Source organism: Phascolarctos cinereus, unplaced genomic scaffold (genome assembly GCF_003287225.1).
Source record: "Phascolarctos cinereus isolate Bilbo 61053 unplaced genomic scaffold, phaCin_HiC Scaffold_9;HRSCAF=440, whole genome shotgun sequence".
Lineage (NCBI taxonomy): Eukaryota > Metazoa > Chordata > Mammalia > Diprotodontia > Phascolarctidae > Phascolarctos > Phascolarctos cinereus.
Window position 1 is genome coordinate 257,359,347 of NW_027556402.1, and position 23,786 is coordinate 257,383,132.

Sequence of the window (23,786 nt, forward strand, 5' to 3'; positions counted from 1 at the left end):
GGCCCTAAGCAGTGACTTCCCGAGGGTCACTCAGCCAGTGAGTGTAAGGAGCCAAGCCTGACCTCAGGGCACATCGGTTACCCCAAAGCCACACTGCCTCTCGGTGTATAGGAAGCCGGGCCCATCCTTCTCTAGCACACACTCAGCCCTTAGCCGTCTCTGCTTTCCCTCTGCCTGCACAAGACCAATTTTGGTGGCTGCTAGGGGTACAGGGTCTTGCTGTCAAGGGAGGCTTTGGGGGGAGTCCTGGTGCTCAACAGCTGTGCAAACACAGAAGAGGCAGCCGGCCTCTCCAAAGCCCCGGTCCTTCATCTGTAATGTGGCAATCCTGGTGGTACTGGCAACTTCCCAGGGTCATGAGAATCCAAAATGATTCTGCGGCTCCTCCAGCTACAGAATGTTACTTCAAACCCAGCTATCTCACTCCAAGCAAGCCCAGCATTCGTTTCACCCAAAGTAAACGAAGGGGTGATTATCTGCTTTCTAATTTTCCATTTCATGAAAAAATGCAATCATCTTATTGGACGTGACCCCCTCCTTTGTGCATTTTAAATACAGCTGACTGACAAAAGACCAGCTCACACCCCCAGGCATCCCTACAGCTGGTGCACCTATAATGTCACCAGCCCCTTGCTGGGGCAGGTGGCCATGTTCAGCTATAACAACACGCTTTTGAAGTGTTTCTCTTGCCCTTTCTCTGAATAACTCACAACATTTTTGTAGATCTGATTCTCATCACATCCTATGCCTGGGAGAAAGTGTTGAGGCAATGAATGAAGGGAAGGAAGGAAGGAAGGAAGGTGACACTTCCTCTAGGAGGGTAGAGACCTGGTGACGGCTTTTAGCCCGCCTCTGGAGCCTGCTGGCTGTGACCCTCACCTCCCAGGGCTCTAGGCAGCTCCCTAAGACTCTGAGTTGGGGAGCACCAGAGGAGCTTCTGCCCCCAAGAGTGCCCTCTATGAATGAAATCCCCAGAGCAGACCCTCGTGATGAGAAAACTGGGATTAGGGCAAGTGAACAGGAAGACAAGGTGCCTGATAACATCACCCCTCGGCTGCTTTCTTCCGGATAGCAGCTTATTCAATTTTTGGTAAATATACTTTATTTAGTATGGCAGAGGGAGACTGAAGGTTGGTGAACTGGAGGACAGATACGCTCCTAAGGCAGGAGCTAATGAGAGACAGTTGGACTGTACAGTGATTAGAGTGCTGGGCCTAGAGTCAGGAAAACTCTTCCTGAGTTCAAATCCAGTCTCAGCCACTTCCTAGCTGTGTGACCCTGGGCAAGTCACCTCAACCTGTTTGCCTCAGTTTCCTCATGTGCCAAATGAGCTAGAGAAGGAAACAGCAAACCAGTCAAATGGGGTCTCAAAGAGTGGAACCCGACTGAAATGACTGACCAACAATGATAACTCAGAGAAGCCAGATGGGAAAGCTCCAATCCCTACCCTTCCCATCTCCGGCTCCTGGAGTCACCTCCAGAGAAGCAGACACAGATGTGCTGGAAGATGGCTCCCTGCTCCAGTTAATGGACTCGATCTCTCTGATCTCAGCTGCATGTTCAACAAAGCCCACTTCCTTCCCTGCTAGCAGACAGCCGGATGGTAAGACAGACCTAGCCCTGCCTATGGACGACTACAAAGTCAGTCAGGGTAAAGACGGGAGATGAGGACAGAAAGGGGTGACGGTCCCCTGGGCTGCCCCATCAAGCTGGCCACCTGTGGTGTAGCCACTGCATCCTCTGACCTCTGTTTCCCCACCCTGGCCCTGTGGTGCTCCCCCATCATCCCTCCTGGCACCCCAAGGAAATAGCCCCCTCTGTCCCCACCAGCAAAGTGGGGGTAGCTGAGTGGTTTGGCTGCCCTAGATTCTGGGCTCTAGGTGGAGAGAGCTTCAGGAAGGTGAGGGGCTGAGTTAATCTGAGCAGCATGGCCCCATTTCCAGGGATGTGATTAGTAGAGAGGCACCTGGGACTTGCTCCATTTCAGGAAACCCGGTTATGTGAAGTGGTGGGGGGCAGGCTTTGCTCAGGCCCTCATTCTGTTAACCCCTTCCAACTCCTGGTGGGGAGATGAAGCCTCTCAAGAGCGGCTTCAGCCCTTGAACCCCACTCGGTTCCCGGGAAGACCTCATCTTCCTTGACCTTAAGCTTCCCTGGTCAGTGTCCTCAGGGACATTCCCCCTTCCTTCCTCAGGGAATCCTGCAGGAGAGCAGGAGAACAAGGCTGGCAGGAAGGCAGAGTAGGAGACAAAAGGGGAATGTGAGGGGGAACCAAGGATTGAAAAGGGGGGAATTCCAACAGAAAAGGGCCTGGGGACGTCACCCCCCGACCATGCCACTAATAGTTATGTGACTCTGGGTACCTTGGTTTCCTCAACTGTAAAACAGCGATAACAGATGAACTGACTGTCCGACAGGGCTCTCGTGAGGCCCAAGCAAGATGACTTATTGATTTTGAAAGGCTAGTAAACACCGACTGCTGCCACAGGAATGGCCCAGAGAGGCGGGCTAACTGTGGTAGCCCTGCACGTTCCCTGGGAGGCTGCTGCATCTCCAAGGCTCCTGGGGGCTCCCCTGGGGCTGCTCCCACAACAAACCGGACCCTTAGACTTGGGCAGAAAGACAGAACCCTGAATCCTTAGACAAGTGGGCTCAGTGGTGCTGGACTCAGGAGCGGAACCCTCCTCCTGGGGCCAGGGCCACCAGGCAGATGGAGACCCAAGACCTTGGGAACCTGGGTTCTAGCCCCAGCTATCCTATCCCCCAGGAACTGCAGTGGATAGAGCCTGGGCCGGGAGAGAGGAAGACCTGAGTTCCAATCCAGCCTCAGACACTTCCTAGCTGGGTGACCTGTTTGCCTCCATTTCCTCATCTGTAAAATAGGGATCCTGCCTGCCATGACTGCTGGATCAAATGAGATAAGACTCACAAAGCATGCAGCACAGTGCCTGTCACATAGTAGGGCCTTTGTGAATGTGCCTTCCCTCTCTGGGTCTCCATCTCATCGTCATCACGTACAGCAAAGAGGCAGGGGGAGGTGGACCTAAAGACCCCACCTAGCACCTGAGCTTGGATGGCTCAGGTCTGAATCAAGAAGTCTTGGTAAGAGTACAGAGTCCAATGGGGTGCTGGCCACCAGTCCCGAGATCGAGGAGCACAGAGCTGGGGAGGAGGAAGAAATCCGGGGCAATCATTCATGAAGAGGCGGTCCCAATGCCCTTAGCTCTCACTGGCCAGGAGAACAAGAAGGCCTTACTGGGCCAACTGCCCTTGGCGTGGGTGCAGATTAGGGCAACTGAGACCAATAACCTTGAAAACCGACTTCCACATGACCTTGCTGGACTAGCACAGGCTCCCACACCCCTCACCTTTCTGGCGGCCAGATGCCTCTGGCTAATTCAGCAAGGCCCCTGAAGCCTTCGAGACCTTGGCACAGGGAGTGTCAAGGGTCACATACCAGTTTTCCATGACTCCCTCCCAGGGGTAAGACTTAGAAACCAGGGGGATGACCGACTCCAGAAGCAGCTCTGCTTCCCCCCTCCATCCCTCTCCCCTCTCCCCCCTTCCATCTGTTCCCCTCCTCTTATCCCCCCTTTCCTTCTCCCATCCCTCCCTCATTCTCCTCTCATCCCTCTTTTCTTCTTCTTTCCATCTTTCCACACTTTCTTTCACCCCACCCTCCCCCATCCCTCCAAACTCTCCACCATCTTCCTTTCCCTCTCCCCTCCTCCCATCCCTCCTCTCCTCTATTCTTCCTTCATTCCATTCTACCTCTTCTCATCTCTTTATCCTCTCCTCCATCTTCCCTTCCCTCTCATTCTCCCTCAAGTCTCTCTTCTTCCCATCCCTCCTCACTCCTTCATCCCCCTCCTATTCTTCCCTCTTCTCATCCCTCTATCACTTCTCCTCCATCTTCCTTTCCCTCCCCATTGTCATCCCTCCAACCTCTCCTCCCTCTCTCCTCCTCCATCCTTCCTTCACTCTCCCCTCCTCTCACCCCTCTATTCTCTTCTCCATTCCCCCTCCACTCTTATTTCTTCCTATCCCTCCATTCCCTCTCCCCTATCTTCTCTTCCCTTCCCCTCCTCCCATGGCTCCATCCCCCTCCTCCATCCTTCCTTCTCCCCTCCTCCCACCCCTCCATCTTCTCCTCTACCCCCCCACTCTTCCTTTTTCCCTTTCCTCCCTCCTCCCTTCCCTCCTACGACATCCTTCCATCCTCTCCTCCATCCTCCTCCACTCTTCCTTCTTCTCATCCCTCCATCTTCTCTTCCTTCCCCCTCCACCCATCCTCCATCCTCTCTTCCATTTTCCCTCCCCCTCCATTCTCTCTTCCATTTTCCCTCCCCCTCCTCCTATGTTCCATCCCCCCTCCTCCATCCTCCCCCACTTTTCCTTCTTCCTATCCCTCCATCCTCCCTTCCCTCCCTCCCATTCCTCCCACCTCCCATCCCTCCATCTTCCCATGGCTCCATCCCCCTCCTCCATCCTCCCTTCCCTCCCCCCATTTCCCCTCCTCCTATTCCTCCATCTCCTCCATCCTCCCATCCTTCCCTGCCCCCCCACCCCCGCCCCCCCAGCCGAGGGTCTTGCGGAGCGGATAGCCACGATGGGACACGAGTTCAAGTCCCTCCTCCTTCTTCCTGAGAGCCCCGGAATGAGCCCCAGGTCCAGGGCGGGGGCGCGCAAGACCACGTGGGGGAGGGTGCTGGAGGGAGGGCCTGGGTGCGAATGGTGCGCGGACAAGGACACTACCGGACCCCTCCCGCCTCCAGGGGCGCGGCCTCGCTCACCTGGCACCTGCCGGCGGCGTCACGGGTCACAGATCACACAGGTCACGGGGTCACGGGCTGCGCGGGTCCACCGGGGCCGCTCGCCCCCCCGCCGCCGCCCGCGGGCAGCCCCAGAGCCAGCCCCGGCCGGCGCCCGGCCATCCCTGCCCCGGCCCGCGGGGCCCCCTCGGCGCCGGGGCTGGCTGGCCCGACCCGGTTCGTCCGCGGGCGCCCACGGAGGCGGGCTGGTGGGCGGAGCTGCGGGGCGGCCCGCCTCCCTCCGGCCCCGCCCCCTCCACCTCCCTGCGGGCCCCCTCCCCCCGCCTACCCCGCCTCCACCTCCGCCTCCGCCTCGGCCTCGGCCTCCGTCAGGAGCTCGGGCGGGCGGAGGGGAGTGGGCAGGGAGGCTCTAGAGAGGATGAGCCGAGCGCGCAGGCGCGCGGAGCCCCGGCCGCGGGGGCGGGGCGTCAGAGGCACGCGCCGGAGGCGGCCCCTCGTGCGCAGGCGCGGGCGCGCGGCGGGAGAGACGCCCGCGTGAGGAGGCGTCGTGGGCGTCGTGGGCGATGGAGGCGAGGGCCGTGTGTGAGGTGACGGTGGCGCGGCGGGGCGGGGCTGCGGCGTGAGGAGGATGGGGGCGGGAGCCTCTCGGCCTTCTTTTTGCAAGGGTCCATTTTTGTTGGCTTCTTTTGTCCTTACGTCACCTAGATTCTCCCTCCCCCCACCCCCCAAGGACCAAGGCAGAGAAGAAAGCCGTAGGGGCCTGGGGAGCCCCCGAGCGTGCGCGGGCGCGTCCGCGGGCTTCTTTGCATGTCCAAAGTTAACGTCACTGCGCGCCCGCTGACGTCATCGCGTCTCCCAGAATCCCGGTCCTGGCTTCCATTTCTGGTCCCTTCCCCCAGGCGGTGTGCGTCTGTCTACTTCGTGTGCAGCCGCGAAAAGGGCCCCTATGAATGTTTTAAAGAAAAAAAGGACTTCATTGAGGATTTCATTGCCCAGCCACCGGGTGGGGACGGTTCGGCCATTTTATTTGCATGATTGCAAATGACTCTCTGGAACAGTTGTGCTCATTGGCAGCTCCACCAACAATACATTAGTGTGCCTATCTTTCCACTTTTTTAGCTTTTTAAAAAAAATTACTTGTATACGCCTAAACTCCTGGTTACAACTTTTACAACCTCTTAGTAAATTAACAATAGCACTCGACATTCTTTTTTTTTGAGTCCTAACAACTCAACCCCATCCACCCTCCCCTTCTTCAGCCTTATACCAACTAGCTCTCATTCTCACCATTTTCCCCAGTACGAGCCACCCAACTTGCTTTACTCTTCCCTTGTTCTACTTTTCTGACTTACCTTGCTAATCTTTTCCTTTTCCTTCCTGAGGTTTTACTTTCCACTTCAGGGCTCTACTCCTCGATCTTCCTTAAACTTTTTATATCTTCCTCATTTGCCCTTTACTCTGCTGCTATTTGAACTGAACAGTAGAATATGGACCAGTCAGTATCTGGGCCTGAAGATTGTTCTTCTTCCTGTTTTCCTAAAGTTCTCACAAATTTTGCCACTTTGTCTTTCTTAAATTCAGCCTCACACCTATACAAGGCATCTACACAATTTCCTTCTTATCATCCATGCCATGTCTAATAGGAATATTATTTAGAGCTAGTAGGGACCTCAAAATCCATGTAGTCTACCTCCTCTGTTTTGTAGTTGAGAAAAATGAGGCCCAGAGAGGTCTTGCTCCTTTCACAATCTTGTCTCATAGAAGCCAGAAGTAGAATGCTTAGGTAGAGGACTGGATACACTGATGGATTAATGATGTCATCAATGTAGATGTTCCCTCCTTTGGTGAAAACTGAAATCCATCTGTGACTTCTTATCCTGTGCAATTCTTCTGTCCATGCTTTTCCATAGGGTATTTACTTTTACTTAGACCTTCTTCCAGTTTCTTAACGTCTTGTGGCCCTCCCTCATCCCTATTCCTACATCAATGGCTAGTCTCCTTTTGGGATCATTCATTTCCTTGCCAATCTCTCTTATGCTGCTTTCTTAACATAAGTCATAATTGATGATTACTGTGCATCTTTCCAGGAGATCACAGTGAAACCATAATTTGCAGTCATGAGAAGTGAGAATACATATATTTTTTTAAAATGGCTTGTGAGATCATTGACAATAATATATACCATACAGACAGGCTAGCCGCTTTGTCCTTGTTTGTTTTGGGAGCCATTTCCCTTCATTGTCTTCAATGTCCAAAATTTATGTGCTGATGGATTAACTCAATGAGCTGCATGTATGCTAGCAAGACATATCTGGGCAATATGCTTTCAGTGTCCACTGGTTTTTGTCTCTCTGCCTTGTGGGACCATCCTCTTCTGAGTGTCCTATTGAAAGCAGAAACTAAGATTGGATAATAGTCGCTCTCTTTTATTGCTTTAGTGTTGTGGTATAAAAATGTAACATGTTACACAAGTGGTAATAGTACTGAAAAATGCTATTCCTATTTTAAATTTATTTTTTTAAAAGATTCAGCGTTTTATCAGAAACATCAAGAAGGATCTGGAAATTATAGCCGTGGTCTTTCTTTCAAAATGGAGTCAGCTCATGTTCAGTGCAAAGGAACTGATGCTATGGGAAATTATAATATACTTGTGAGGGATGGTTAGGATGATTCAGGGAAACAATATTGATGATTACAACCCTGTTCTATTACCTGTGTTGCCTGTAATTAATGATAAAAGAATGTTTCAGTTCCTTTCTTCCTGCCCATGGCATGCCGTAATTGTTATGACCAGGTACACTTTTAATACAAATTAATTTGTCTGTTTCCTATACTTTGGGACTGTGATAAACACAGTCTTTTATGTCTCCATTCCTTTGGTTGCTCTTTTGCCAGACATACCATCTCTGCTCAGAACTGATGTCGCTGGAGCTTGCGCAAACAGGCAGTGTAGTATTCAAACTCCAAGTGTTAAGTGTATCATTGGAAATGTACCATTTATTGTTATTGTGATGTCTAATACGAGTTAAGCCCTTCCTCTGAGTCGTGATCTTTTCAGATTTTGAAATACGTGATTATTCACTGGAAAAAGGAAGCGGCAGAACTAAGCCGAAAAGCGCTGTTGGAAGGGGAGCTGCTCGTTTCTATAGAAGAATCAACGCCAAAACATCGAGCAGACCCTTCTCATTATGTGACAACCAGTAAGTTGAGCAAAGGGAGCTACATTTCTGTGTTTCGTGGTATTTTATATTTTATTATATTACAGTTAACTGTTAAAGTTTATTCTGAGATTTTTAACTTCGGTCAGCCTCGAATTGCATCTCTTCATTTTAGATGCTTGTGACTATTTCATGATTCAGACCTGGCATGGGCATGCAGCCACCCTGCTGCACTGGTTACTCAGCAGGTATTTGGTGATGGGCTATTCAGATGTGTTACCCAGGATAGGATTACTTGCCTCAGTCATTTAGCTTGGTGCAGCCCCTTCAGAAAAAGGGTAAGCCTCAAGAGTCGAGAGATAACAGCTCACACATTGATCTTCTTGACTCTCTTTCAGCCAGCTTGAGAAGGTCCCTAAGCTCATGCCGTTTGTCAGAGGCCTGTGGTTTGTCCAGCCCTCGTTCTAAGTCATTGGCTCCTGCCCCACTGCTTTGCTGTGCATTCCACACACTTAGATCTATACCAGCTGGGGACTCAGACACGTACAAGCTTCTTTAGCCCGCAAGAGACAGACCATTTCATTACTGCTCTGTTCTTTGGCTGCTCCTTAGGTATCCGGTAGGAGTAGAGTGAAAGTATGTTTTGGGAAGGTGTGCTTATGGTGGTAATAATAGTTACAAAGTAGTTCCAGGACCAGAATGGAGAATGGGCTCCAGGGACATGTCCCAGGGACTCTTTTTTTCTTTATTTGTATCCTTACCCATTACACAGAGCCTGACACCTAGTCAGTGCTTCATCAGTGCTTGGTGACTGGCTGAACCACCCCCCCTAGGGATGAGGGAGAGGTGATGAATAGTGGAACCCCTGCTGTGAAGCCTGCGTGACCTGGTTGGAAAGCCCAGGATAGGGAGCAGCTAGCACATTTCCTCAGTGGGATGGTCTACCCACAAAGAACCAGGAGTGGAGCATGTTCTCTTTTGTTTCTTGGTAATACCAGGATACTTTGGCAGATATCATCATTAATGCCTGGTGATGGGGATTATGCAGTGTTATCTTTGTGCTGGAAGGACAGCGAGCACATTGTGACTTTAGCATGACACAGGGACAGAATTTCAGAGCTGGAAGGACCTTGTGAGGCCGTCTTATCCAACCTGGGCCTGAACGAGAGCCCAGAGTTCAGATGACCTCTCCATGGAGGGAACACAAGAATCCTCTCTTCTCCACTCTGATCCCTGTCACCAGAGCCCAGGTCTTTTCGGGGCTGTAGGATTTATTTGGGATTATTCACTAATGGACACTTGTGAAATCAGTGGATTTGGAGTCAGAATGGGGATTAAATCCTGGCTCTGTGATCGTGGGCAAGGCATTAAGCCTGTCTCAGTTCTTCATTTATAAAACTGGGATGATCACATCTTCATTATTTTTGTTGTGGGTGTTTGTGAGAATCAGATGAGATCATGTAAGTCAGGCTAGAATGCTATATATGTCAGCTATTAAGAATATTATTTTAAGGGCCTAGAAGCTGGCCGACTTTCCCCCCTTAAATGCCTAAGCCTTAGCTTAAGTTTGAGTACATAGCAGAGACTTCTCCCCGAATAATCTCATTGAATGGTTTGCCTTTCAGTTCTGAAAGAGTAAAGCTGGTGAGAGACATGCATTATGAATTAGTTTCATAGGTATTGGCTTCCTTTCCACCCATGTAATTTGAAAATAAGGTCCAGACCCTTAAATTGGCTATCGCCCTGGAGTGACATGCTCTGGGGACTGGTTACAGGCTGCAGTTTTCCTGTAGCCCTTCTGTACTCAGTTCCGTGTCTGAAAGGAGCAATCAACGCATTGAGCTGGAGACCAGCGGTCAGCCATCAGGCCATCAGCCTCCCCACAGCAGTGGTCAGTGCACAGGAGATCCATACCTCAGGGCACTTAACAATTCAACTCTTTCTGTGTGCCCTTTAAAGTGTTCTATGAATGCTAGCTATTATGTGTCTCTTGTATTTATTATTAATCTGTGTCCATTCAATTTGATGCTTTAAATGGGACCAGTTTCACAGTTCCTTTTTCTGATGATGCTTTGTGTATTTCTTACAGTTGCCTTTGCAGGGAGTGCGTGTGGTGACTTAGTGCCCAAGCAGTTCCTAAAAGGTAAATAACAGATTCCAGATGAACCTCTCTCTGATGTTGGGCTTTGGTTCTGATTCCTCTGATTTTGTCTGCATTTTTTGTGGGTTGAGGATTATCTGAAATGGCAACTTGACAATAGATTGTGGTCTTTAATAGAGTCAGGGTTGTCTTACTGATTAGAATAGTGAGATTCAAGTCTGAGCTCCACAGAAAATTGTCTCCATGAGGGACTCAAGTCAAGTTTTCGCCAGATGTGACATACAGCTAATAGAGTAAAGGGACTTCTTTCTATCACCTTCACAGAGTGATTGAGGATGAGATCATGTCTGCTAGGTGACATTAGCTAAAATAAAAGCAGCAGCATTTTGCCTATTTACTACATTCCAAAGAAGGGATGACCTATGCCCTTAAGAATGTCTTTTTTTTCATCTCAGTATTTCATTGACTTCTACTTTGAAAACAAACTGAGAGCTGATGGAACTAAGAGGTTTTTTCTCAAACTTTTTTTGACATCTTTTTAATGGACTCTTTAAAAAAATTCTTTTTAAACTTTTTGGTGAGGCAGTCAAGGTTAAGTGACAGGGTCACATAGCTAATAAGTGTCAAGTATCTGAGACTGAATTTGAACTCAGGTCCTCCTGACTCCAAGGCTGCAGCTCTATCCACTGTGCCACCTAGCTGCCCCCTATTGATATCTTTTTAATGGACTCATTTTAATTTTCAGTTGTACCTTTTCCCCACTTCTCTTCAGAGAGTCATCCCTTGCAACTCAGAAGAAAAAAGAATCACTGGATCATGGGATCATAGATTTGGAGAGGAAAGCAACCTTAGAGAGTATTATGTCCCTCTCTGGATTTTACAAATGAGGAAACTAAGGCCTAGGGAATTAGGGTTAGGGTTTTGTCTCAGACTACATAGTATAGGAGGTAGGATTTGAACCCCGATTTCCCTGACTCCCAAGACCAGTACTCTGTCTTCTACTATGAGCTGGCTCTCAAACAAGAGACAAAAAAACCCCAGTAATAATTCAGTAAAACTGACCACCAGCCAAACTGGAAAGCACACGTGACGTTCCGCAGCCATAGTGCCCGGCTCTGGAAAGACGGAGTGGAGAAAGAACTGGATTTATCACCTCAGATTTACCTGAGGTTTCGTTTGATCACGGTGCTTAAGTTTTGGTCTCTGAAGGGAATACAATTTACCAAAATCAACTTTATCACGAAATGGGGTTGTTTCCCTACTTTTGAGAGATTAGTAACATTTCTGTTTCCACTTAACTCCCACTGAATCTAATGTAGCCTCGTTGTTAAGGCCTTTCATTGTTCATTGCAAATGTACCTTGTTTTCAAAAAGCCTGAGAGATGTGAAACATGAACCTCCCTCAAACAAGACCTGTTATGGAGATATTTGAAAGATACTTTCAGTTCAATAAAATAATATCCAAAAAGTGTGGCGGTAAAATACCCAATCAGGTGATATTGTGGTATGAAGGAAAGAGTGCCAGGGGACCCACACTCTGTTCCTGCTTCTCTCCCTTGCTAGCCATGTGAGTATGGACGAGTCATTGAAAACCTGGATGAGTTTGCATTTCCTCACCTGGAAAACGAGGGGGTTTAGTCTGGATGGCCTTTGGGGTTCCTTCCAGCCCTAGGTCTGTGATCATACCCAGTGCTGTGCATGCATGTTTGTGGAAGGGCTTGCAAGACTGTGAAGCTGTGTGACTCCAAGAGGGCGGTGCCTCCGTCGTCGTCATCATCATCACTCTTGCCCTTAGGCTGTTAGGAAGGAGGCAGCAGATGGCCGCAGGGTGAGCCTTCATCTGTTCCACTGGCACAGTTTTATGACCTCTCATTCTGTCTTTTGCCGTCTTTAGTCATTGCCTAAATATCTGGAATTTCACATAACTAATACCCGAAGACAGTGCTTTCAAAAGCTCAAAGCAGTTTTGTTCGTGACCTTTTCTGTTGCCGCAGCGTGGAGGGGAGCGGGTGAGATGACGGCTGTATTGCCGAGGTGCCGTGGCGTAGGGCATCAGCTCCTGGACTGGGGGTCACGCTGGTAGCCCTTGGCCTGAGCCCAGATCTCCTCCCTCCTACTCTGCCTGCTCTCTGTGCACATTCATTTGCACCTGAGCCCTGCTCCTGAGGAACGGGGTTTGTGATGCTGCTACATTCTGAACCCCAGGCTCCCACCTCTGTGTGCGCGGCCATTGTTCCTATTTGCATCATCAGCTCTGTTATTTAGAGTTTCTGTGACATTTAATGTGAAAGTACTTTAAAATAGCTCATTCATCAACCCTTCCCGGCTTAATTAGCTTCATGAAGAAACTGGTATCTGATTCATAAACCAGCAAGTTGCTGGGTGTCCCGCAAAGCTTGTGGTAAGTCTTTGAGTTCTTCACTTTGTTGCATCCATGCCTAGAGTAAGAAAGCCAAACTTTGCTCTGAGGGCACTGAGCTGCTACAGCCATCCGGCTGGTCATCCTCATTACTCTTCACCTTTCACTCTCAAAGTTATGTCAAGCTGCAGTTTTTTTGGGTCGAGAAGCCTCAGCGTCCTTTACAGAATACAGGGTCAGCCTCCTGGGTATTTTACTGATTTAAGGTTGGATTTCAGTGACAGTATTTTCCTTGTCTTCTTGTTCCTCCAACTCCCTATCTTCCATGATGGTTATTTGACCTCATACTTCCCAGGCTGTAACTCTGTCTCTCCCCTAGAGACGTCATGCACTTTCGGGGCTTTAACTTTGGACTCTTCATCCCGACTCAGAATCCCTATACCCAGCCCTGACCTCTCCCCGGAATTCCAGTCCTGGGTCTCTACATGTTGGAATTGTTTGCTTTGATATTCCCTTTCATCTCAAACTTGACTGTGTCTGAATCTTCTTTCTTCCTGCTTTTGCTTCTCCTCCTGATGGCACCATCTTTCTCCCAGTTATCCAGGCCGGAAAGTTCAGTCACCTTGTAACATGCTTTGCATGGCCATACATGTGTGTATATTATTTCCTGTAATAGACTTTAAGCTTCCTGGTGGCAGGGGTTTTCATTTTTGTCTCTGTGCTGTGTACCTGGCACAGGTGCCTAGCACACAGGCATGGGCCAAGCTTGGTAAATGCTTGCTGATTGCTTGACTAGCTTATATTGTTGTCTGGTTATTTAATATATTTTTCTACTATATCATCCACTCGTCTATCAAGGTCATTCTGCAGTCAGTGATCCCCTATGGTGTAATGGTGACCTTGGGATCTCATTGGTTTATAGATTCTGGCAAATGCTACTGACCATGAAAGACTGTAACTAGGGTTCCTCCTGCGATGAATGATGTGGTTTTTGTCCTTCAGGAATGAGCCTTGCTAAGTTTGAAGAGGCTCATCCCTAGAAGACTGGCCACAGCAACACTGGGAGCTGCATGTTAAGTCATGGAGCAGTTGGGCTGTGGCTTGGGCTTGGGAGCTTACGCGCTGCTAAGCTCCCAGAGCCTGGGAATGACCAGGTGAACGTACTCAACTATGATCTGAGGATCTGGAAGTCGGGAACCATCTCATCTTCCTTGGTAGTCCCCTGGCACACCCAGTACGCAGGGCAGGTTAATTAAATACTTGTCGACTTGGATATTTGATGATAACCCCCTCAGTCCAGAAAAATGGTCCTGTGAGAATCTGTGTCCAGATCGTTAGATGCAAACTACCCCCAGTAGTATAGTCGTTTTCTATGCATTTAATTAAACTTATGTGGAGCAGAGGTAGGCAGAACATTTCAGTGGGTAAGGAATCTGCCCTAGCCATGCAGGTAAAGAAAATGTAGATGGGGGGGGGATGGTGGGAAGGACGTGGTACTTCAGAGATTGGGGCCATTGGTTTATTAATTGTCTTTGATTGTGTATTTGTATGAGTGATTGGGTGCCAGTGACTGACAGTGTATATAAGGTGTAGCTGATTTTCTCTAGTGTCTCAGACTGGTCCGGAAGTCAATTTCAAGAATTCCCAAAACGTGTGGGGTAAGGAGAGCATCACTGAAAGGCTATTCTGAAGAATAGATGTATAAGTTTCTTAGGTTTATCGGAAGTGCAGTTTGATTTTATAGTCCTGTCTTTGTGTTATCTGCTGTCCTGTACCATCCTCAGTAATGGATCCTTCATAGCAAATAGCTGCTTGGTAAGACTATATAGTTAAACTTGTTTGTCTTATTGTTTTATTGTCCTGTTTTCCCCATCTCTACCTTCGCATCTTACCCCATTTCATGGGATCTAGTTATTGGAGGTTTTTTTTTTAATCTGCTAATTACCTCTAAGCCAGTTTTAAAAGTGTTTTTCCAAGATCAGAGAAGAGTGTGTCTTCCTTTTTGGTGTCCAAGGCCAGATTAGCATATTAGCCCTTGAGGTAGTAGTGGGTTTTGATTGGCTGAAGCTGTCTGGTTCGCATAATTCATTGCTTACTTGCTTTTCCCTGCACCCCTCTTTAGGCACTGGCCCAGAGCACTTCTTGTTATTTTTCACTTCATTAATTTGTGGTTGACCAAGGAAGCTAGGAGTGGTTAGAGGTTAGACAGGCTCAGGCCTGCTTACCAGAGGATGAGAAGCTGCTGTTGTCGAGCTCTGGAATCTGAAGGAGCTTGTTCTTTGCGTGAGATGGTGCTGCCCTCACAAAGGGAGAATCTGGGAACTTGCTGAGCACTTCCTTTTCCTCCTAGAGCTCGTTTTGTAAACATTATCTTGCTCTTATGAGGTAGATCAGAAAAAAGTGTCATTACTGTTCCTGTAATTTAACTTCATTATTGAGTCTGCTCTGCCCTCTGGAATATTATATTCTAAGCCCTCCGGTCTCTTAAGTAGAAGCTGCTAAATCTTGTGTTACTCACCCCCTTTTAAAGAAGAAAAGTTTATTTATCTCTGTAACTAAATTTGTCATAGTTTTGCTTTCTTATGAAATTATTCTCTGAATCATTATACTTTTGAACATTTACAAGGCATAGGATCATGGATTTATATAGCTTGAAGGGACCCTGTAGTAGTCATCTGCTCCGTATGTTTCCGGAGAGATTGAGTTACCTAAGTTCACACAGGTAATAAATGGAAAAGCCAAGAGTCACCTTCAGGTCTCCTGATTTTAAATTCATCAACCCCCTCCACCCCCTTAGACATTCTGGCCTCATCTGTAATCAGTACTATCAATCAGTAAATTGTTAAGTACCTACTGTGTGCCCAACTCAAATAGCTTATGGTTGTACTGGAGGGAGACAACACGTATGTGTTCCAAATAAATCTAAGGCAGAGTAAATGTAAGATAGTTACAAGGTAGGCAGGGAAGGAGGACGCTGGCAATCAGAGATATCAGGAAATACCGAGTCAAACACTGGCAGGACTCTGACTGGACTTAGCTCCTGCCTCCAGTTTCCAAGAAGTCCCTCTTTCTGCTCTCCCTCTGTCCTCTCTCCCTCTCCTCCAGTCGGTTGGAACAATCAGTCATTAAGCCAGTCATTAATCATTAATGACATTAAAAGACAAAACCCAAACAGCACGTGCCTTCAAGGAACTTACTCTCTATCAGGTGAAACAGCAAGTACAGAGCTAAGTACCTGCTGCCAGCAATGGGGACCCCCTACAAGGTGTCCTGTGTGTCGTGGCCAACATTAACTCTCTTAAAGCACAGCCCTGACCATGTCACTCCTGGGCTCAAACGCTGCTCATTTTTGTTATCGTTCAGTTGTATCCAACTCTTCCTGACCCCATTGGGGGTTTTCTTGGCAGAGATACTAGAGGGCTTTGCCATTTCCTTCTCCAGCTCATTTTACAGATTCAGAAACTGGCAAACAGGGTGAAGTGACTTGCCCAGGGTCACACAGCTAAGAAGTGTCTGAGGCTGGATTTGAGCTCACAGTGGTGAGTCTTCTGGGCTGCAGACCCAGCACTCTATTCACTGTGGCGCCCCCTAGCAGCCCATAGAATTGGTCTGAGAATAGTCTTAAATCTTTAGTCTGGCCTCAACATTCCTTTCTTGTTTATCCAGTCCTCTATGGCAAGTACCATATGCTCCAATTAAACTGCTTTACTCACTGTTTCTTTCTTGCATACACACTATGCTTTTCCTACTTTGAGCCCTTGCTAATGTCTCCCTTCCCTGTCCCAATTCTCACCCTGTCAAAAGTCTACTTATTAGGGGCAGCTAGGTGGCGCAGTGGACAGAGTGCCAGCCCTGGAGTCAGGAGGACCTGAGTTCAAATTCAGCCTCAGACTTGACATGTGACCCTGGGCAAGTCACTTAACCCCATTGCCTATCAAAAACAAAACCAAAAACAAAAGTCTACTTATCCTTTGAAGCTAAGCTCAAACATTCCTTACTTCATAATCCTTTCAATCTATTTTAAAATTAGTTTGAACCTCTGTAGTGTTGTTTTTTTTTTTTAAACCTCTCTGGTACACCCACCCACCCACCCAGAGGTCTTTCTTGATGTTTCATGTAACCATACATTCCACTTATGGCCCAAGAGCACATCTAATCTAACTTCTATTTCCAGACCATGTAAGAGACCCATACATAGAAAGCAAAAGCATTTAACACAAGTCAATATAAATAACAATAATATAAATAAAAGACTATTTAAGGTTGGCAGAATACTCTACAGGTGTTTTCTTATTTGATCCTCACAACAGCCCTGTAAAGTGAGTGTTATTACCCCCATTTTCCAGATCAGGAGGCCGAGGCTGAGAGGTTGAGGGAATTGCGCACATTTACCCAGGTGTCTGAAGCAGGATTCACACTCAAGTCTTCCTGACTCCAGTTCGATGCCCTGTCTGTTGTATCACCTGTTGCCTCAGGGAGGAAGAAGGAACCAAGTAGTAAAAACATTCTCTTTACCTTTATAATGTATTTCACTTTAGTCTCCTTGATTCCCCAGCATAGTATGACCGTCATTGGAAGCGAGGCTAGACGTGTTCCCTTTGGCCAGAGAGGGGCAGAACTAGGAAGAGTAAGAGCAAGTTAGAAGGAGGCAGATTTAGAGTTGATATAGGGGAAAACTTTGTAACAGAACTATCCAAAAGTAGAATAGGCTTTAATACTCTTTGTTCTCCTTTTCCCCATCCCCTTTTGAAGGGGTTTTTTACTTTTTTGAGGGGGAAGGTCTAGGCAAAGGGCTTGAGTGACTTGCCCAGCCAGGGTCACACAGCTAGTAAGTGTCTGAGATTTGAACTCAGGCCCTCCTGACTCCAGGGCCAGTGCTCTATCCACTGTGCCACTTAGCTGCCCCTCTTTAAGAGTTTACTTTGCTTCTGACTGATCCCTCCCTTCTCCTCTTATTCTGCCTCTTTCCCTTAACTCCTTTTCTTCTTCTTATCCTTTTGGGTAGTAGGTATGTCTTTACCAAACTCTATGTATATGTGTATTTTTCCTTTGAACAGTTCAGATGAGAATGAGGTTCAAATGTCACCCACTCCCCCTACTCCCTCTTCTACTTGTGCGTCTTATTTGAGGTAATTTTCCAGATTCTTCCTCTCCTTTTCACCCTCTCCCAGCCTGTTTCTCTTCCCTACCTTTTTCGTTCTTCTTCTGAGATCATCCCAACATAGCAGAATCACTCCCAGGCCCTTTGTCTAATTAGACTCCCATAATGACCCTTGGTGATGATAGAGTTCTGAGAAGCTACACAGATCATCTCCCCACATAAGAATGTAAACAGTTTAACCTTATTCAGTCCCTTACGATTGCTTACTTGTTTACCTTTTTATGCTTCTCTGGATTCTTATGTTTATATGTAGAATTTTCAACTCAGTTTTCATGAGGAATGTCTGGAAGTCCTCTGTTTCATTAAAAGTTTATTTTTCCCTTCTAGGCAGCTAGATGGCGCAGTGGATAGAGCACCATCCCTGAAGTCAGGAGGACCTGAGTTCAAATGTGGCCTCTGACACATAACACTCACTGGCTATATGACTCTGGACAAGCCACTTAACCCCAATTGCCTCATAAAAGAAAAAAAATCTATTTTTCCCCTGTGAGATTATGCTCAGTTTTGTTGGATAAGGTATTCTTGGTTGTAAGCCTAGTTCTTTGCCTTTGTAATATCCTGTTCTAGGCTCTCTACTTCTTTGAAGTGGTAGCTATTAAATTTGGTGGGATCCTGACTATAGCTCCTCAGTCCTTGACTTCTTTCCTTCTGGCTGCTTGCAGTATTTTTTCCTTGACCTAGAAGTATGGATTTTTGCTATAGTGTTCTTGGAAGTTTTCATTTTAGGGTTCCTTTCAGTGAGTAACTAGTAAATTCTTTCAATTTTTTCATTACCCTGTGGTTCTAAGATGCTGCGTGATTTTTTCCTTTTATGATTTCTTGAAATATGTCTAGCTTCATATGTATAATTGATATCATATTGCTTACCTTCTCAAGAGGTGGGGGAGAGACAAGAGGGAGGGGCAGAATTTGAAACTCAAATTTTTTAAAAAATGAATGTTAAAAAAATTTTTTGCATGTAATTGGGAAATATTTAATGAAATAATTTAAAAAATTTTAAAAATATAAATATTATGTCTAGGCTCTTTTTAAAATTTGTGGCTTTCAGGTAATCCAATGATTTTTAAGCATCTTTGCCAAGAAAACCCCAAAGGGGTCATAGAGAGTCAGACACAAGGGAAACAACTGAACAACAACATATAAAATGTGATGTCAATTTTAAAGTCCAGTCAGTTGGCAACATTGATTAAGCACCGACTATATGTCAGGCACTGTGCTCAGTGCTGGGCATGCAAGGAAAGACACAAACATGCTACTCGGTCAGTGTGAGCGGTATTTTTATCGTGGAGGACTTGTCTACAAGGTTGCCCCCACAGAGGCCTGCCCAGGCATTGTGGGGCGTGCTCATCAGACTTCTCTTATGACATGTTTGTTTTATCATATGCTGCTTTTTAACCGAAGCTCTTCATGTACTGCCCTTTCTCCCTTATTATCAGACTGTAAATTCCTCGAGGTCAGACACGGACTATCTTTTATTTATCCTTGTGTTCCTTTAGAGCCTTGCACATAGTAAGTACTTAATCAGTGTTTGCTGTGTGAGAAATCTCTTTTGTAATGTCTCACTTTAAAATACAGTGTCTGCTACAGTTTCTGGGCCAGTGACTAAATTTAGCTCTTCTGTAGTTAACAATTCAAACTTGACGACCACCTCCTATGTAGGAGGCCCAGTACTAATAACACAACACTAGTTACACGCCTTAGCTACAAGCTGCCCTCAGAGGGGGTATCATCCAGCAGGTGATGCGACAAACATGATGGATTTAAATCAAATTATAGCCCAGGTAGAATTAAAGGCTTTAAGTACAAAATAGAGCTAAGGCACCTGAACTGGGGTCAGCAATCTACAAAACATCTACAGGTGTGTGTGTGTGTGTGTGTGTGTGTGTGTGTGTGTGTGTGTGTGTGTACATGCATGCAAGCGTGTATTTGGGTACTTTAGTGGGAAGCATGTAGGTTGAGGGCGTACAAAAGTTAATAGAACAGGCTTGGAGAAGGAACACCTCCCCTTGCCCCACCTGGCCATTTATTTGTTCACACGAAGGGCCCTCGACATTTGCACTGGCAGGCATCTGCTATGCAGTTTGTGCCCCTGGGCCTCCCCACTTGAGCTTGGCCAGGACAATCCAGCAGCTTCCCAGCCACTGTCTCTGTCCTTTCTGACTGTCTCCGGAGAGAGAGCCTCTGCCAATCCTCTGGACCCTCCCTCCATTCCACCCTGGAATGGAATGAAATAACGAAGATTTGGCAGACTTCTTCAAAAGGTTTCTGCCCACTGGGTTAAACTATCCAGACTCCTTTCTTCTCCTCTGATGCATATCTAGGGTTGTTCTACACAGTAGAATTGACGCATAAGTGTAAAGACCATAATCAAATCAGCCTGCTTGGCCAGTGGCATTAGCCCACAGAGCTGACCAAACTGCTTTGTGATCTTCAGCAGGGCCTCTCTCCTAAAGGAACAGAAGCTGCAGGTCTTTCTGCTGATACAATGTGATGATTTGTCCTGTTGTTTGAGGGACAGATGGTCGGCCCAAGGAAGACCACCTAGCTCCTGCGTGCTGCATCTTGGGAAGAAACCAGCCATGTGTGTTAATCAGGTGGAGGCCCTGAGTCAGACTTCTGAAATGAAGTTTTGGAAGAAGTGCTGTTGTTACTGGGCAGGTGATAATTTCCGGGGCATGACATCATAATGGCTTCATCTCAGTGTAGCTGTTGAAATGTTGTCTTGCAGTTATATTGCAGTAAGAATGTGTGTACTTGCAGCTTTGAGGGATGAGTGGGAATAAATGACCAGGTTTGGGGATCAGTTGTCCTGAATAGCCCTTTTCTCTTTTCCTTTCCCACTGCTCCCAGGGATGCACTAGAATCCTCTGGTGAGGGGGTCGTAGTAGCATCTGTTTAGAATTAGAACGAACTCAGAGGTTATCTCATCTTATTCATTTACAGATGAAGAAATGGAGGCTCACAGAGGGTGACTCAGACAGATAGTGAGTACGTGGCAGAGCCAAAAACCAACTCCAAGTCCTCTGTCTTTAAATGCAGCCATCTCTCATCTGTACTTGGATGAGAGCATCACTGGGGAGCTCCCTTGAGAAGCAGAGAAACACTGTGGGTGTCCTTTGAATGCCTGGCATGTCCCTGACACAGTTCTTTACTCTCAAAAAGGCAAAGCAGCATGTCCATTGGATACAAAGACCCAGAACTCACAGTATTTTTAGTTTACTTCTATATTTTCTCTTTACCCTAATTGAAATTGGTTTGTGTTCAAAGACCCTCGTTTTCCTCAAAAAAAAAAAACAAACCCAGACCAAAAAACCCTTGCTGATATAGTATCTCTTAGAGACAAAGTGATTCTGTTTTGGGGAAGTTAGAGGAAAACTAGATAATGATGATGAGATTTTTAAAATTAAAACAATTTTTATTGTAAGTGTAACAAAGAACAAATATAAATAAGATAAAGAATAAAACCACATTCTGATCTGTTTACGTTTTTAAAAGAAAATAATATAAACTTTGGCAAAATAATGTGACAGCTTATTTATTGTCTCCTGATATCTTTTCTCACTCTCCAGTGTCATTGTGGCTTTTAAATGATCATAATCATTGTATATGTCACTCTTCTGATTCCATTTCTTTGGTTTTTATTAATGGTGATTAAATTTCTATCTGCTATTGAAGAGTCATCTCAGGAAAAAAAATAAAGATTGTCATTCCTACCCTATCTTTTCATCCCCTTTCTCATGCCTTATCCCTATTTCCAACTGTTTAATGAATGTGGGAAGGGAGATATTACCAGTTGAGATCTTCTTGTGTGTTTGGCCAAATAGTCTGGACTTGGCTATTTGTTTAACACTTCACATCCCAATTTTCTTTGAGTATTTGAATCATTCAGTGAAAAATATTTTTAGTTTAACATTTAAGTTCAGAATTCTTTACAAATATTTTCAGAAAACTTTTTCATCCCTCACTTGGTATCCTGCCTTCATAGAGAAGGAGGAATCAGAAATGAGCTTCCACGTTTTATAGGTGAGACAAATTCAATCATAAAATTTTGCCTAAGGTCAGAAAATAAGTCAGTGATAAAACTAAGAATGTACTTGCTTCTCATCTAGAGCCATTAAATTCTACCTCAATCTGCTATAATCCTACTCCCCTTTGTCACATATTGGATTAGGTTAAAAAAAAACAACAACAATCCGGTTATAAGAAAAGTAAGATTTATCCCTATGAGATTAATTTTTCCCCAAAGGCAGGAACTATGTGTTATTTTACCTTCGTATCCCACTGCCTTAAGCAGTTCCTTGTACATTCAGTTGTTTCAGTTGTGTCCAACTCTTTCTGACCCCATTTGGGGTTTTCTTGGCAAAGATACTAGAATGGTTTGCTAATTCCTTCTCTAGCTCGTTTTACAGGTGAGGAAGCTGAGGCAAACAGGGTTAAGTAAGTGACTTGCCCAGAGTCACACAGCTAGGAAGTATCTGAGACTAGATTTGAATCTTGGCTCTTCCTAACTCCAGGCCCTCCTTGTACATAGTAGGAACTTAATAAATGTGTCTAAAATTGAATCTAGCTCTTGCCGTGTCTATATTTCCTTGAAATGATGAGGGTTTAAGGGGCAGCTAGGTGGTGCAGTGGATAGAGCACTGGCCCTGAAGCCAGGAGGACCTGAGTTCAAATCCAGCCTCAGACCAAACACTTGACACTTACTAGCTGTGTGACCCTGGGCAAGTCACTTAACCCCAATTGCCTAAAAAAAAAAAAAAGAAAAAGAAATGATGAGGGTTTATTAGGTTATTTTGAGTTCTTCATGAGAAAAGTATACTGTAAATCCAAGGTAAATTTTGTTACTTGATTATTAAAAGTTCATTGATGTATTATGACACCATCATAGTTCTCAGATTCATTAACTTTTTAAAATTGCAGATGCCAAGTTGCTTATATAATCCAACCAATTATCTATACTAATGGAAAGGAGAAAAAGCATGAAAAATGTAAAAAGTAAATAGTTAAATCATTTACATTTAGTTTTAGAAACTCTTTTTCTGATGATCTTGGCTTGATCCTGCCTTCCACTGGTCACCCAGGGCCAAGCTGAGCTCTAAGAAGAGGAGGTTTGACGTGGAGCCAGTCAGTAAAGTGGATAATCCACAAAATGAAGAAAAGATTACTCATTAAGGACTTTGCTGTCACCAAGTGTACTCTTAAGCGTGTAATGTCTGGAGGCACCCTTAACTGTTATTCAGATTTCCCAACTTAAAAGCATTGAATTTGGCTAGCTTACTAGTATAATTGGTGGTTATTCAGTAACAAATTAATTCAAGTGAATCAGCCTTTCAGCCATCAGCTCTTGCAATTTCTGGCACTGGGACATGACCTTGTAGCCATTAGCTGAAAATAGAAATTGATTAAATAAATGCAGCTGTAAAGGAAGTATCAACATTGTGACAATATACTGATGCAGTCATTTTTCAAATCTTGGTAAAAATGTGCATATTATCCCTTCCCATTAGGAAGGACTTTTCATTGATGTTATAGAGGCCTGTCCTGAAACTCTGGCCTTCAGCCAAACTTTTTTCTATTTTATCATTTCTTCTTGTACAGGAATTCAGTCACTGTTGTCAGGATTCTCTGGGAAGCTGACTTGGCCTTCAGAGGAAGCTCACTGTGCCCAGGACCTGGCAGGATTGGCATCCTTTCAGATAAAAATTGAGGCAAGTTTGGGAAGTACTTCTATAAACTCTTGTGTTTACTTTTTTAAAAAAAAGTACAGTAGTAGATGTAATTATAATGACCAGTCTTTACCCTTGAGAAGAGATGAAGAATTCTCTCCTTTTTTTCCACTTAGCAGCTACATTTAACACTGCTGCCCATTCTCTTCTCTCTGGGTCTTCATGACCCTAATGTCTCCTGGTCCTCCTCATTTTCGTCTTCTGGCCTGTTGTTTGTATCACTCCCCCTAACTGTGAGTGTTCTTCCTCAGGGCTCTGTCCTAGCCCTCTTCTCTCTTTCTCTCTCAAGGGTTCTTCACCTGGGGTATGGGAACTTGTTTTTTAAAAGATATTTTGTTAACTGTATTTCAATATAATTGGCTTTCCTTGTAATCCTATATGTTTTATTTTATGCATGTTAAAACCTTACTTTGAGAAAGGGTCCATGGTTTCCTGCTTCTTGACACACAAAAGACTCTGTTGCTGATCTTCCCTCTGTCTCTTGCAGTGGCTTTCACGGATTTCACTGT

The 23,786-nt window shown here is 45.8% G+C and overlaps 2 protein-coding genes across 3 annotated transcripts in view; one reads left to right on the forward strand and one right to left on the reverse strand.

Moving 5' to 3' along the window:
- Nucleotides 1-4,936, reverse strand: part of SPTBN2 (spectrin beta, non-erythrocytic 2) — a 44,092-nt gene extending 39,156 nt beyond the window's left edge. For both annotated transcript variants that reach the window (XM_020968076.2, XM_020968073.2), the window contains exon 1: nucleotides 4,794-4,936. The gene's annotated coding sequence lies outside the window, so the exon portion shown is untranslated. The remainder of the gene's footprint in view (nucleotides 1-4,793) is intronic.
- A 220-nt stretch (nucleotides 4,937-5,156) lies between these two features.
- Nucleotides 5,157-23,786, forward strand: part of TOP6BL (TOP6B like initiator of meiotic double strand breaks) — a 75,585-nt gene continuing 56,955 nt past the window's right edge. The window contains exons 1-4 of the mRNA XM_078148890.1: nucleotides 5,157-5,359; nucleotides 7,831-7,972; nucleotides 10,020-10,073; nucleotides 23,150-23,312. Coding sequence (XP_078005016.1) covers nucleotides 5,336-5,359; nucleotides 7,831-7,972; nucleotides 10,020-10,073; nucleotides 23,150-23,312 — 383 coding nt within the window. The 5' untranslated portion in view covers nucleotides 5,157-5,335. The remainder of the gene's footprint in view (nucleotides 5,360-7,830; nucleotides 7,973-10,019; nucleotides 10,074-23,149; nucleotides 23,313-23,786) is intronic.